Here is a 16,621-nt window from a genome sequence, read left to right as displayed (position 1 = left end):
ACTGGGCTTATGAATGAAGAAAAGTAAAGTGATTTGGAGTAAAAGACGTGAAAAAAATCAGGCAGTTGCTAACACGTACATATTTATTTAAAATATTTTTTCTATCTCATATGTTTCAGTTAAATTGTATGTATTTTATGTGAAATAAACATCTAATTAAATGGATCTGTCTTTAATTTATGCCCCTGGGATTGAGTTTTTCTCTCTTAGAATCAAGGTTTCCTTTGATATTCATGTACCATGAGATAATAACCTTCTACGTGGAAACAATCTGAAAATTCAGCAGACAAGAAGAGAGTCTGAATTAGCTTTGTGAGGAGAAATGTCAGTAGTAAAAATATATCACAGTGCTTCATGACAGACTGATTTTAATTCTTTTTCTTTTTAAAATGCTGTTCCATTAGGTGTATCACTTACCTACTCTGGGCCTGAGTTTCCTGATACATTAGTAATAAATGGTAGAGAGCAGGGGCTAATAGCAGTACTTAATTTTCTACTTGCTTGTGAGAATTGAAGTCATGAATATAACCCACATAGTATCTGGCAAATGCAAATGTTCCATTCTTAATAGCTGATATTTTTTAATATTATTATTATTGTTGTTGTTCTACCTCATATTCTCTGTGCTATTTGTTTGCATAGGAAACAATTTTTCCTTGAATTTCTTGCTCCCTTCCAATTACATTTACTACAGCATTCACAGACTAATCTTTCAAAATTACAAATCAAATCTTACTCACCAACTTAAAATCTTCTGGTTGCTCCTAATTTGATTAGGGCAAAGTATTGGGATATTGGCCCCTACAATGTACATCACATACTTGAATTATCAACATTTGCAATACTGTATTGAAGTTGTCTGTATAATTATCTATATCTTATATCTACAAACATGTTCAGTTCAGTTCAGTTGCTAAGTCATTTCCGACTCTTTGCGACCTCATGAATCACAGCACGCCAGGCCTCCCTGTCCATCACCAACTCCTGGAGTTCATTCAAACTCATGTCCATTGAGTCAGTGATGCCATCCAGCCATCTCATCCTCTGTTGTCCCCTTCTCCTCCTGCCCCCAATCCCTCCCAGCATCAGGGTCTTTTCCAATGAGTCAACTCTTCGCAAGAGGTGGCCAAAGTACTGGAGTTTCAGGTACAGCATCAGTTCCTCCAATGAACACCCAGGGCTGATCTCCTTTAGGATGGACTGGTTGGATTTCCTTGAAATCCAAGGGACTCTCAACAGTCTTCTCCAGCACCACAGTTCAAAAGCATCAATTCTTCAGCGCTCAGCTTACTTCACAGTCCAAATCTCACATCCATACATGACCACTGGAAAAACCATAGCCTTGACTAGACGGACCTTTGTTGGCAAAGTAATATCTCTGCTTTTCAATATGCTATCTAGGTTGGTCATAACTTTCCTTCCAAGGAGTAAACGTCTTTTAATTTCATGGCTGCAGTCACCATCTGCAGTGATTTTGGAGCCCAGAAAAATAAAGTCTGACACTGTTTACACTGTTTCCCCATCTATTTCCCATGAAGTGATGGGACTGGATGCCATGATCTTTGTTTTCTGAATGTTGAGCTTTAAGCCAACTTTTAAACTCTCCTCTTTCACTTTCATCAAGAGGCTTTTTAGCTCCTCTTCACTTTCTGCCATAAGGGTGGTGTCATTTGCATATCTGAGGTTATTGATATTTCTCCAGCAATCTTGATTCCAGCTTGTGCTTCTTCCAGCCCAGCGTTTCTCATGATGTACTCTGCATATAAGTGAAAAAGCAGGGTGACAATATACAGCCTTGACGTACTCCTTTCCCTAATTGGAACCAGTCTGTTGTTCCATGTCCAGTTCTAACTGTTGCTTCCTGACCTGCATATAGGTTTCTCAAGAGGTAGGTCAGGCGGTCTGGTAATCCCATCTCTTTAAGAATTTTCCAGTTTATTGTGATCCACACAGTCAAAGGCTTTGACATAGTCAATAAAGCACAAGTAGATGGTCTTCTGGAACTCTCTTGCTTTTTCTCTGATCCAACAGATCTTGGCAATTTAATCTCTGCTTCCTTTGCCTTTTCTAAATCCAGCTTGAACATCTGGAAGTTCATGGTTCACCTGAACCTGTTGAAGCCTGGCTTGGAGAATTTTGGGTTTCTTTGACAAAGAAATTTGGCTTCTTTGATAAAGGCTAAAAGGAAATATTTGAATTGGAAGGTATTTACCAGTTTTTGTCAGAGTGTATTTGAAAGGAAAAGGTGTAATTATTGCCTGCTGCTAAGTCGCTTCAGTTGTGCCCCATTCTGTGTGACCCCATAGACAGCAGCCCACTAGGCTCCTCTGTCCCTGGGATTCTCCAGGGAAGAATACTGAAGTGGGTTGCCATTTCCTTCTCCAATGCATGAAAGTGAAAATTGAAAGTGAAGTCGCTCAGTTGTGCCCGACTCTTAGCAACCCCATGGACTGGAGCCTACCAGCCTCCTCCGTCCATGGGATTTTCCAGGCAAGAGTTCATACATTAAAAAGGAAAAAAAGTGTTGGCATATTAAGGATCTAGGACTTTCGAGGTGACTCAGTGGTAAAGAATCTGCTTGCCAATGCAGGAGAGACAGGAGACACTGCTTTGATCCTTGGATCAGGAAGATCTGGTAATGGAAATGGCAACCCACTCAAGTATGCTTGCCTGGGAAATCACATGGACAGAGGAGCCTGGAAGGCTATAGTCTATGGGGTTGCAACCTAGTGACTAAAGCATCTGTCTCATAAAGATTAAAAAGTAGCAAAATTTATACCCAAAGAGAGTAAAAGGGAAGGAATAATAAAAATAGTATGAAAAACTGATGAAATATAAAACAAGGATACAAAGAACATGAGAAAATGTGAAGGAATATCAATAAAGCCAAGAATTGGTTATTTTCAGAGTAATACATTGATAAAGCTCCAGCATGACTGCTCTAACAAAGAGACAGAAGGAAAATTTCAATTTACCATGATAAGGAATGAAAAAACAACATTGCTGCAGATCCACAGAAATTAAAGGGAACACAGTGAATAACTTTATGCCAAATAATTTGATAATCTATGTGAAATGGACAGATTCTTTGAAGCACCACAATTTTCAGTCTGACAGAAGAAATCACAATGCTGAATAGTCATTCATACATTAAAATAACTGAATCCATTATTAAAATCCTTCCTACGAAGATACTTCAATTCTAGGTTACTGGTGAATTATCCTGGACATTTAAGGAATGTTTAACAGCATCTTAAACCAAAATTTCCAAAGAGTGGGAAGAGAATACTTTTCAGGTTTTGAGAGATCAGCATAACTTAAAAAGCAGTACCTGACAAGAACATTATAAGAAAGGAAACTTCAGGCTGTCTTATGTATGCACATGTAAAAATTGTAAGTAAAATATTAGAAAATTAGATATAGAGGTATGCAAAGTGGTTAACATCATATAGCCAACATAGGTTTATTCCAAGAATAAAAAGTTAGTTTAACATTAGGAAACCAATCACATTAATAGTATATGAGTCTCAGTGTTTCTCACTTCGTTATCACATTAACTAAAATTTGTGCATACTTTGAATGTACTCTTATTTTTCAAGCTTCTAAAGTAACTGAGATTTGATCTCATCTAACTTGTGATAGGCAGAATTCCAAGATGGCCCATGTGATCTTTGTTCCCTGCTGTTACTCCCATGATCATGTTATATTGCATGGCAGATGGTATTTTGCAGATGTCATTAAGGTTCTTTACTAATAAGTTGACCTTAAGATAGATTTTCTGAATTAGTTTAACCTAATCAAATGACCTCTTTAAAAACAGAGTGTTTTCTGACGGATAGCAGAACAGGCTATCAGAGAAAGTTGAAATGTAAGTAGGATTTGATGTACTGTTGCTGTGTTAAAGGTAGAGTGGACCACATTCAAATGACCTGAGAGTGACTTTATGAGCTAGGAGTAACCGTCCACCAACAACCAGCAAGAAAAAGGGGACATTGGTCCTACACAAGGAACTGGATTCTACCAAGTACTTGAATGAGCTTAGAAGCAGATGTTTTCCCTTAAGCTTCCAGATAAGAAAGAATGCAGACTGCTCACAGTTTGTGCAATTTGTTACTCAGTAATAGGAAAAATAATATGCAATAGAACTGTGCAGAATGACAGTATAGTTCTGATATGCACAGGGATTAATTAATGTAGTTCTGTGTAAAGTGAGGACTGCCTGAATACAATCATCTTAATGTCTACACAAAAAACATAAAATTCAGCACTCATATAAGGTTAAAAAAAGAAAAACACTTTTAGCAGTCTAGGATTAAAAGACTTTCTTAATCTAATTATGTATATTTTAACACATTTATTAATACTTAGTGACATCTTGGAATTATTTCCCTGAGATTAGGGAAAAACAACAAGGGTGTCAGCTGTTAGCACTTTTGTTTAGTATTGCTCTGGAACTATTGCTAGTGGAACAAAGTAAAGAAAATAAATAGATAAAAGATTAGATAGGAAGAAACAATTATAATTTCTTATAGCTGTTATAATTTTGAATGTGAAAGCTAATAAAAATACAAAAATCAATATTATTTAGATATATAGTACCAATCACCAACTTGAAAATGAAATTAAAATCTACCATTTATACTAGTATAAAAACCCCACTACTTGTTGGATTGATCTTCAGGAGGCACCACATAAACTAGATTAGGTGTACAAGAAATTTATTGGTAGTAATACCTTTGACAAACAAAAGAGGAGGAAGTAGGAATAGGCGGGAAAACATATTCATGCTTTTATGCTAATCTGTGAAGGGAGAGAGACAATGAATTGGGCAGAAAGAATTCAGCAGCACAACTCAGAAAAAATCTAGGCCAGACCAGTGGGTGATCCCTGAGCAAAGCTTGACCATTGGAGGAATCCTGCATCAGGTAGAAATGGGCCAGTTCTATTACAATTCCTCAGTCAATGACTGGGAATAGCCTTGGCAAAAGTGTAGTGATGGATCTAAAAAAAAAAAAGGCAAGAGCTGGGGCTGTCAGTCACCTGTGCTCCTCGTAGTGGGACTTCTTCATGGAGATCTGAGCAGTACTCTTCCAAAGCTGTCATAAACCATGTACTAAGGATACATGAAAGGCAAGATGTGAATTACCTCTAGAAAGAAACCTACCAAACATTACTGATAGAACAAGATGGAAATAAATATAAGACTATATCATTTTTATGACATTGAATGAATCAGTGTAATAAAAATGTCAGTTTTTCCTAAATTGATTTGTATGTGCAGTGCATTCCTAAACAAAATTGTAGGAGTTTTCCTTTAAAACACATACTTTGAGAAATAATATTGTGCTGGTCTTTCAGTTTGCCTCTGCTCACTCTCTAAATCCCATTTAACTGATAATGTGAGGATTTAGAAAGGCAAAGGGCAAGAGAAGTGCGAAGAGAAAGACAACAACAAAATTTTGCAAAGTAAGAAGCAAATAGGTATGTATAACTGACTTTGCAGATCTTAGAAGTCTACAACTAGAGATCAGAAAACTATGGTCCCTAGAACGGCAGCCTGATTTTGTAAATAAATTATATTGGAACATAGTCACACCCATTCTTTTATATATTGTCTGTCAATGTGCTTTTTAAGCTATAATGGAAAAGCTGAATAGCTAAGATACAGACTGTAGTGGTCACAAACCTAAAATATTTACTATCTGTATTTGGCTCTTGAAGGAAAAATTTGCCAACGTCTGCTATAGCTTATCCTGACTATATCAGAAGCCCAAGAGTAAAGCTGTGATTCATATTGCAAAACACAGGCATAATTAGAATTTAATGATACTAGGAACCAGTGCTGCACAAATAGGAACATTTATTAAATCCCTGTTTAGAATCAGTTAAACTCTCCTAATTTTATTCTAAAGTGAGATATTTAGTATTTTATTCTAGAGATGAAATTATAGCTGACCATCACTAAATATTATTTAATCACTCTAAAATTATAGACTAAAACAAACAAAAGAATGGAGATAGGGAAATTTTTTCCCTCTATGAAACTTGATATATACTTTTGAGATTCTAATTTTAGGCTGATAGATATTTTCCTTTAGCTCACTGAATATAATTTCACTATTTTTGGCTTTCATTGTTGCCATTGAAAAGTAAACTATCAGGCTAATTTTTCCTTTACAGGTTATCTTTCTTTTCCCTCTTACTACTTTTAAATCTAAGGTATTTCTGATATTTTTCTGAAGATGTTTTCTTTGACAATTCTAAAAATCACTTTATTTTTATTATGCAACTTAATATTTGCTGGCTTTATGCATCTAGGGATTGATTTCTCCTTTATCAATTCTGGATGATTTCCAGACATTCTTTTATTTATTGATAATCTATTCAAAACATCTATATTCCCCATTTTCCCCATTTTTCTTATGATGGGAAGTTACCCTCTTTACAGTGGTGTCTGTAAGTAAATTAACAGGTAGACTGGAACAGAGGTCGTGGTCACAGACTAACTTGACATTTGGTAACACCCTTGGGCTTAGGATTTCTTCCTATTGATCCCAGAGTCTAATTGGAGATAATAATCAGCTGTCCATTGAGTTTTGTTCTGATTTTATTTTCTAATCTCTGGCTTGGTTTCTTCTCTATTCTGTATTATGGGTAAGTTTTAGTGGTTCTTTTATATCAGGGACGCTTAAATATTGCTTTGATTTGAATGTTCATTTGTGAAGCAAGATCTTGTTTCTCTTATAATTTATTTAGGATGCCTTTTAATTGTATCCCATTCTCATTGCCAGCTGTAGTGGTGGAAAGTTACCTAGATGCTATGACAGCCTCCAAGTAAGTTACCAGGCAGGCTGTTTCAGAGCTCACAGAATAAAAAACCTCAGAGATCAAATTAAGATGCTTGAATCAGATTACTTATCTACTTAAAACATATAGCAATAAACAAGGGAGAAAAATGGAAAAGAAGTGAGTACAAGTGAGGTGAAATGATTGCATTGTCTGAATCATGTATTATTCAGTGTTCATTTATCTTGTTTCCCACTTTGTTCCATCAGGCTTTCTCTGTGGTTGGGTTATAAGAGTAGAGGTGAGTGAAGGTCTTCAACAGCCAGAAAATGATTGGAGCCACCATACTCTTGACTTTTTAGAGAGATATAGGAGCAAGTGTTCCTCACCATAGCTATGAACTAAGTAACTGACAACCTGCCAAGAAGTGATGAGTTTTATTTGCATGTTTGGGTATAGCGTGCAGGAGGTTGTGTTAGGTTACTGATGGATGATTGATTTGGTGGGAGCCATAGCTGTGCCTCTGAAGATGAATTAATAAATGCTTTATGAATGTTCTAAAATGTTATTTAGTCCTTCCATACTTTATTCCTTCCTTTATGGCAGTATTTTTCACACACTTGTTTCATTTATTACATAGTGTTTTTCAGGTTGCTACCTTACTATGTATACTGGAGACACCTTATGAATCTTACTTGTATCTCTCATTTGCTTGTTCAGTATCTATACTTGGCATCTTATGAGCTATGCCTGTTCTAAATGTTTTTATTCTTTCCCTTTAAAATATAATTGAATATTCTTAAATCATACAACAAATACAAATTTACAATGTCTATTAATATTTATTTTATAATTATTTCTATTCTGCATCCTATACAGAAGATCCTTAGATTGATCTTCTAGTTGAATAATTTTCTCCTTAGTGATATATAATCTGCTATTTAGCCATTGAAATTTTCATTTTAAGTATTATATATTTTAATAGGTAGAAGTATTGTTTGGTTCTCTTTTTGATTTTGTTTTCTTAATAGCTCTTTTCTCCTATTTTTAATCTCCCTTTATTTTTAAAAACACATTAAGCATACTTATTTCAGTAGTTCGTAATTCTAGTTGTTGCTGTCTTTATGGGTTTGATTCTTCTATCTGCTTTTATTATGGATTTCACCTACTGTGCATCATTCCCTGTCCACTCTAATTTTGAAGGTCAACTCATATTCCTTGGAACTTCCAACTCATTTCCTTGGAACTGTTCCTTTGATACTCTGTTATGAAGATTTGTTTTTCCATAGAGGATGCTTTGATTACTTTTAAGTGTCTATTGAAACTGAAAAGGATCATCTCCAGTTTTTACAGATTACTCAGGTCATGTGAGGAATACATTGCTTTTAAAACTTTTCAGTAAAGACTGTTTTCCTTTCTTTGGACAAAGTAGGTCCATGATGGAAACTTTATTCTGGAAATTTTTAGAGTGACGGGAATAATGATGTTGGTGCACAGGAGGTGCACTTCATTTGATACTAGATTTTTTACGAAAGTTTCTCATTATAACCACCTTCCTGATGAGATGCTACATTCTTTTCTATTTGTAATACCCAAGCCTACAAGTAATACCAAAGGTCAAGATTATCTGAGTGAAGTAAATGTCCTGAGGTTGAAAGTTGGGTTTAAGTTTATATCTTATCTCTTGCACTGAAGCTTTAGTTTGTGTTTAAATTTGAAGGAATGTAAGAATTTTTTAAAGTAAGTAAAATTTTAAAAAATAAATTGACATAGGTTTCTACATTATGAGAAAGATAATTGCCACATAGTTTACCTCTCTACACTTTATTTAACAGTAAAAAGACTCTTATCAAGCATCCATTCTCATGCATTCTATATTCTTAAAATTTATGTTTCTTAATAATATTAAAAATAAACTCACATAAATAAACAGATATTGGTAATTCCAACAATGTTAATGACCTATTGTAAAATATTTTATAGTTGACAAAATTTAAGGAGTACTCATTTATACAAATAACACCAGTGTTCCTATATATTATCAGTCTTTTACTTGTGTCCTCTGTATTTAACTGTTCTCAATATATGTAATATGATTTGAGCTGATTTGACTATACACATCACACCCAGATGAGTAATTTCTGACATAAGAAAGCTTGTTTTTATCAATACTAAGATTGATTTGATTATCTTAATAAAAGAAGTAGAAGATCAAAAACATTTTATATTAGGGTATAGCCAATCAACAATATTGTGGTAATTTCAGATGAACAGTGAAGGGATTCAGCTATACATATACATGTATCCAAAATAGTTGAACAGAAAAAAAAAAAGAAATAAAAGAATATCCAAGACAAACTAGTATAAACAGTAAAGAGATATATTAGTTTATGTGACTGAGCAGACCTACAGAAATTTATTTGGAATCCCAAATAAAACCTGAATTATACCCTAACCCTGATATTACCCTTGAAGTTTGTACCAGTTTGAGCTTTTTACTGTTATGTGTAAAAAGAAGTTGATACTATAAGGAAGAGATTTCAAATTGTAAAATGGCTAAACTGAAAAGAGAATGGTGATAAATTGTTTGTCCTGAGCTGGGCAGTTGGTCATTCTCTTTATATAGTTGAGAAATAGTTGGTTAAATTTTTATTTATATTATAGATTGACTTTTGCCTACAGAAGGTATGAAATTAGGAGGATTAGTAGGAAAAAATAACAGATACTGAATATTTTGATTACTTTTGTGGTCCTATGTATCATCAACATTTTGCTTATCTCTTCTCTAATTCTAATAGTAGATTACTTTAAGAAATATGCATATAATAATTAACTTGAAATGTGTATAAATGAAATCAGTGAAGGAGGAAAATACAACTTTGCTAAGAATGGTCTTTTTTTGCCCATGATCTGGGATTCAATTTGATGAAACGTTTGCCATTTGAGAGTCTTATCAAATAGAAAAGAAGATGTATTTACCCCAAGATAAAGTTAGGACTTGGAAAGGTAAGACATTAGAAGAAACTAGTATATTCTGTAAAACATTCTCTTTCTGGGTCAAAGACTAGTAAACCTCAGTAGAAAGGTAGAGCCTTTGATTTGAAGATAAATAAATATTAGTGGACCCCAAGGCAGAGCCTAGCTGAAGTAAGTTGTTAAACTTAATCCTGTCAGGAGGGCAGAGAAGAATGTCTTCATGCTGGCAGAAAGGTTTTTTTTACGTCGAGAAAGTTGTTTGATTTAAAGGGTGGGCATTAAAAATATGAACTTGCTTACTGAGTGTTTAGGGAATGGAGTGGCCAGATAAATCTAGAGCTATTTTAAAATGCAGATTTTCTTAAGCCCTTTGGCACATTCAGTGTTCCAGTTCTCAGGACATAGTCTTCTGCTACACTAACATCTTTAAGATATCCTTATAATTCATCTCAAGGAGAGGACAATATTCATGGAAGTGCCTATATGAAAGCACAATGGAATGCTTTTAACTATACTTACCAGGGATAAACTCTGTTGCCCCAGCAAAAAGTCCCGCCTATTCTTGTTTGTCAGGTTATGATAATATGTTTTGGTCCAGTAACCACTTTATATTCATCTGTAGTCACTGTGATTTTTTAATATGCATTTATATATTGGGTAGGTAGGTTGGGGGTGGATAATATTTATCCAGACTTGTTGTACCATGAATTGTCAAGGATCCTTAACTTACACCCATATTCAGTGTTAGAAGTGTTTTTGAATTCTCTCCTTTTGAGGAGGCATAGATATATTTCATGTACATATTGATGATTTGGTAGATATATGTATGAGAAAGTGATATTGATGTTGATATCTAAATAGGTACTCAGTTCAGTTCAGTAGCTTAGTCATGTCCAACTCTGTGACCCCAGGGACTGCAGCACGCCAGGCTTCCCTGTTCATCACCAACTCACGGGACTTGCTCAAACTCATGTCCATCATGTCAGTGATGCCATCTAACCATCTCATCATCTGTCATCCCCTTCTCCTCCTGCCTTCAATCTTTCCCAGCATCAGGGTCTTTTCCAATGAGTCAGTTCTTCACATCAGGTGGCCTAAGTATTGGGCTTCAGCTTCAGTGTCATTCCTTCCAATGAATATTCAGGACTGATTTCCTTTAGGATTAATTGATTTGATCTCCTTGCAGTCCGAGTGACTCTCAAGAGTCTTCAACACTGCAGTTCAAAAGCATCAATTCTTTGGTGCTCAGCTTTCTTTATGGTCTAGCTCTCACATCCATACATGACTACTGGAAAAACCATAGCTTTGACTATATGGATCTTTGTCGGTAAAGTAATGTCTCTGCTTTTTAATATGCTGTTTAGGTTTGTTGTAGCTTTTCCTCCGAGGAGCAAGCATCTTTTAATTTCATGGCTGCAGTCACCATCTGCAATAATTTTGGAACCCAAGAAAATAAAATGTATCACTGTTTGCACTGTTTCCCCATCTATTTGCCATGAAGCGATGGGATTGGATGCCATGATCTTAGTTTTTGAATGTTCAGGGTTTTTTTGTTTATTTGTTTGTTTTTAAACGTTTTAACTGAAGGATAATTGCTTTACAGAATTTTGTTGTTTTCTGTCATACATCAACAAGAATCAGCCATAGGTACATGCATGTCGCCTCTTTCCCAAACCTCCCTTTCATCCCCCTCTACTTCCCACCCTTCAGCCTGTCCCAGAGCCCCTGTTTGAGTTCTCTGAGTCATACATCAAATTCCTTTTGGCTATCTATTTTGCATATGGTATTACAAATTTCCATGTTACTCTCCATACATCTCCCCTTAAGTGTTAAGTTTTAAGCCAGCTTTTTCACTCTCACTCTCATCAAGAGGATCTTTAGTTCCTCTTTGCTTTCTGCCACAGGATTGCTATCATCTGCGTATATGAGATTATTGATATTTCTCCTGGCAATCTTGATTCCAGCTTGTGCTTTATCTAGCCTGACATTTCACATGATGTACTCTGCCTGTAATTTAAACAAGCAGGGTGATAATACACAGCCTTGATGTATTCCTTTCCTAAAGTAGTTGTGGTTTTTCCTTTGTTGAAATTTGCCTTTGATATTGGAATACGTTCTTAATTAATGTGGTTATGTTATACATCATTTGAATGCACAATTCTTGCTTTATATTTTTTTTTGCTAATGACTTATTATTTGCTGTTTCTTTTATATGTACTTCAGACTCTGAAAATTATGTTAGACAAAAAGCAAACTCGAGCAGTTTTCTTATTCGAGTTCAAAATGGGGCATAAAGGAGCAGAGACAACTCACAACATCTAAAACGTGTTTTGACCCTGGAACTGATAACAAACATACAGTGCAGTGTTGTTTCAAGAAGTTTTGCAAAGGAGACAAGAGCCTTGATGAGTAGGAGCATAATGGTCAGCCATTGTAGATTGACAGTGACCAATTGAGAGTAATCACTGAAGCTGATCCTTTTACAACTACATGAGATGTTGCTAAAGAACTCACAGTTGACCATTCTTTAGTCATTTCGCATTTGAAGCGAATTGGAAAAGTGAAAAAGCTCAGTAAGTGGGTGCCGCAGGAACTGACCTAAAATTAAAAAAAAAATCTTGTTTGGAAATGTTGTCTTCTCTTATTCTTTGCAACAACAACGAACCATTTCTCAATCAGATTGTGATGTGGGACAAAAAAGTGGATTTTACACAATAATGGACTACCTCTTCTTCAAGCATCTTGACAACATTTTGCAGGGAAAATGCTTCCACAACTAGTAAAATGGAGAAAATGCTTTGAAGAGTTTGTTGAATCCCAAAGCCCAGAATTTTATGTTACAGGAATAAATAAACATTTCTTGTTGGCAGAAAAGTATTGATTGTAATGGTTCCTATTTTGATTAATAAAGAAATATGTTTGAACCTATTTACAACAATTTGAAATTCACAGCCCAAAACCACAATTAAGTTGGCACCAACCTAATATATTTTAATGGACCTTCTTGTTGTATACCTAACACCTACTCCACCCCTCACCATTGTGAAGAATAAGATAAATCAGACACTAAGATACAAGGGTTGGACCAAATCATTCTGAGCAGAAGAAAATTTTGCCTACAGGAATTGTCTACAGGGATTAGTAGATTTACACTGCCTAGTCCATACTAGCGGAGAAGGCAATGGCAACCTACTCCAGTACTCTTGCCTGGAAAATCCCATGGATGGAGGAGCCTGGTAGGCTGCAGCCCATGGGATCTCTAAGTGGGACATGACTGAAAGACTTCACTTTCACTTTTCACTTTCATGCATTGGAGAAGGAAACGGCAACCCACTCCAGTGTTCTTGCCTGGAGGATCCCAGGGACGGGGGAGCCTGGTGGGCTGCCATCTATGGGGTCACACAGAGTTGGACATGACTGAAGTGACTTAGCAACAAGTCCATACTAGTTCCATGCTCATGGGAGTTAATTCAGGTTTAACCCAAAGTAGCATGAGGTACAAGCTTTTTGTTTTATTTTTGGTTATCAGGTATCATTGGAGAAGGAAATGGCAACCCACTCCACTATTCTTTCCTAGAGAATCCCGTGGACAGAGGAGCCTGGTGGGCTGCTGTCTATGGTGTCGCATAGAGTCAGACACGACTGAAGCGACTTAGCAGCAGCAGCAGCATCAGGTATCATCTATTCTCTACCTCCTGGATTATTATGTTTTTTTCTGGTGTAAGACACACCTGCTTAGGGAAGTATTGACACATGGCAGAAGAGTGAGCCAAGTAAACTTGAGAGAAATGGGACTGGGTTCCAAACAAACCAAGCCTGGAACTTTACCCCTGGGTTTTTAAGTTTTGCGAGTCAATAACTTCTCATATGGGCTTCCCAGGTGGCTCAGTGGTAAAGAACCCACCTGTCAATGCAGGAGATGCCAGAGACACAGGTTCCATTCCTGGGATGGGAAGATACCCTGGAGAAGAAAGTGGCAATTCAATGGTTTGAGTATATATACACAAACTCTTTGTGATTCTGTGGACTGTAGCTCGCCAGGCTCCTCTGTCCATGGGGGTTCTCCAGGTAAGAACACTGGGGTGGGTTGCCATTTCCTTCTCCAGGGGATCTTCCCAACCCAGGGATTGAACCCAGGTCTCCTGCATTGTGGGTGGATTAATTACTACTGAGAAGTAATTGTGAATGGATTCATTACACCTGGGAAGCATGTGTGTGTGTGTGTGTGTGTGTGTGTGTGTGTGTGTGTGTCTGTGTGTGTATACATACATATATGCAGTGCTGCGATTCATGGGGTCGCAAAGAGTGGGACACGACTGAGCAACTGAACTGAACTGATATGCAGTATTTTCAATTCTCCCCAGAAGTCTCTAAGCAAAATAGAAATGTGTGTATGTATGTTTTTCTGAACGTATATATATGTTTCAGAATGTGACATAGAGCAGGGGTCTGCAAAATATAGGCTATAGGTAAAATCTAGTATGACCTGTAAGCCAAGAAGAATTTTTTTTAGAAGAGTTGTGAATAAAATGTGAAGAGTTCCAGAAAAACATCTACTTCTGCATCATTGACTATGCTAGTCTTTGATTGTATGGATTACAACAAACTGTGGAAAATTCTTCAAGAGATGGGAATACCAGACCACCTTACCTGCCTCCTGAGAAATCTGTATGCGGGTCAAGAAGCAACAGTTAGAACCAATGGACTGGTTCCAAATTGGGAAAGGAGTACATCAAGGCTGTATATTGTCACCTAGCTTATTTAACTTCTCTGCAGAATACATCAGGTGAAATTCTGGATTGGATGAAGCACAAGCTGAAATCAAGATTGCCGGGAGAAATATCAATGATCACAGACATACAGATGACACCAGAAAGCAAAGAGGAACTAAAGAGCCACTTGATGAAACTGAAAGAGGAGAGTGAAAAAGCTGGCTTAAAACTCAACATTCAAAAACTAAGATCATGGCACCACTTCGTGGAAAATAGATGGGGAAACAATGGAAAGAGTTGAAGATTTTATTTTCTTGGGCTCCAAAATTACTGTAGATGGTGACTGCAGCCATGAAATTAAAAAGAAGCTTGCTCCTTGGAAGAAAAGTTATCACAAACCTAGAGAGCATATTAAAAACTAGAGACATTATTTTGCCAACAAAGGTCCATCTAGTCAAAGCTTTGGTTTTTCCAGTAGTCATGTATGGGTGTGAGAGTTGGGCCATAAAACAAGCTGAGTGCTGAAGAATTGATTCTTTTTAACTGTGGTGTAGGAGAAGACTCTTTAAGAATGCCTTGGACTGTAAGGAGATCAAGCCAGTCAATCCTAAAGGAAATCAGTCCTGAATATTCATTGGAAGGAGAGTGCTGAAGCTGAAGCTCCAATACTTTGGCCACCTGATGCGAAGAACTGACTCATTGAAAAAGACTCTGATGCTGAGAAAGATTGAAGGCAGGAGAAGGGGATGACAGAGGATGAGATGGTTATATGGCATCACCGACTCAATGGACATCAGTTTGAGCAAGCTCCAGGAGTTGGTAATGGACAGGGAATCCTGATGTGCTGCAGTCCATGGGGTCACAAGGAGTCAGAGACAACTGAGTGAATGAACTGAACTGAACTGAGGTGCCTGGCGGGCTACAGTCCATTGGATTGCAAAGAGTTGGACATGACTTAAATCACCAGGGAAGCCTCTCTGAAATAGATATGAAAAGCCTATAGGTCACAAATACAAATCTGAGTGTAAGAGTAGCTTAAGTGCCATGTTCCTCAGGTGATTTGTTTTGAATTATATATTTTTAAAGGATGCTTGTTTCTCGAATGTTCACACACACTTGTTAATAAGAGTCAGAAATGTACACATGGAAGTGACAAATTGATTCAAGGGATTAGATCTAATAGAGTTCCTGAAGAACTGTGGGTGGAGGTTTGTAACATTGTATAGGAGGCAGTGATAAAACAATCCCCAATTTAAGTCTGAATTTTGCAATTAGGAGTTCATGATCCTAGCTACAGTCAGCTCCTTGTCTTGTTTTTGCTGACTGTACAGAGCTTATCCATCTTTGAATGCAAAGAATATAATCAATCTGATTTCAGTATTGACCATCTGGTGATATCGATGTGTAGAAGTCATTTCTTGTGTTGTTGGAAGAGTGTGTTTGCTATGACCAGTGTGTCCTCTTCGGAAACCTCTGTTAGGCATTCCCCTGCTTCATTTTGTACTCCAAGGCCAAACTTGCCTGTTACTCCAGGTATCTCTTGACTTCCTATGTTTGCATTCCAGTACCCTGCAATGAAAAGGATATCTTTTTTGGATGTTAGTTCTAGAAGGTCTTGTAGGTCTTTTAGAACTATTCAACTTCAGTTTCTTGAGCATTACTGGTTCATACAAAGGGGATTCTTCTATGAGAGCTTGAATCATCAGGGCATGCACCAAGGTCACACTGTCTTATTACGTCTCTTGCATCTGTTGATTGATGTGCTAGGGCAAGGTGTTAAACACAACCAGTCTCATTACCATTAAGCATTTCTTTTGGGTGCACTGGGCATAGATCAATTTTGGTTTTGGAAAGTCAGAGAATACTTTCAGTAGGAGATCATGCCTAAACTGAAGCTTTAATAATTTTGGAGGGATAAGTGAATTTCCTTATTTCACTTAGTAGAACAACTAAGAACTTGAGAATAAGTATTTTTAATAGACTAGAATGAGAATACTTTTGAGGAGAAAGTGAAAGTGAAAGTGAAGTTGCTCAGTCGTGTCCGACCCTTTGCGACCCCATGGACTGCAGCCTGCCAGGCTCCTCTGTCCATGGGATTTCCCAGGCAACAATACTGGAGTGGGCTGCCATTTCCTTCTCCAGAGGAT

The 16,621-nt window shown here is 36.8% G+C and overlaps 1 protein-coding gene across 1 annotated transcript in view; it reads left to right on the top strand.

The window, feature by feature from the left end:
- LRRIQ3 (leucine rich repeats and IQ motif containing 3) overlaps positions 1-12,636 on the top strand; it is a 56,815-nt gene extending 44,179 nt beyond the window's left edge. The window contains exon 5 of the mRNA XM_086390589.1: positions 11,986-12,636. Coding sequence (XP_086246715.1) covers positions 11,986-11,992 — 7 coding nt within the window. The 3' untranslated portion in view covers positions 11,993-12,636. The remainder of the gene's footprint in view (positions 1-11,985) is intronic.
- Positions 12,637-16,621: the final 3,985 nt, after the last annotated feature.

The sequence above is a fragment of the Bos grunniens genome, chromosome 3, assembly GCF_055505025.1.
Source record: "Bos grunniens cultivar Pamir isolate PY7600 chromosome 3, Bosgru_T2T1.0, whole genome shotgun sequence".
Lineage (NCBI taxonomy): Eukaryota > Metazoa > Chordata > Mammalia > Artiodactyla > Bovidae > Bos > Bos grunniens.
The sequence above is the reverse complement of the archived record's forward strand: the minus strand, read 5'-3'. Positions and strand labels throughout refer to the sequence as shown.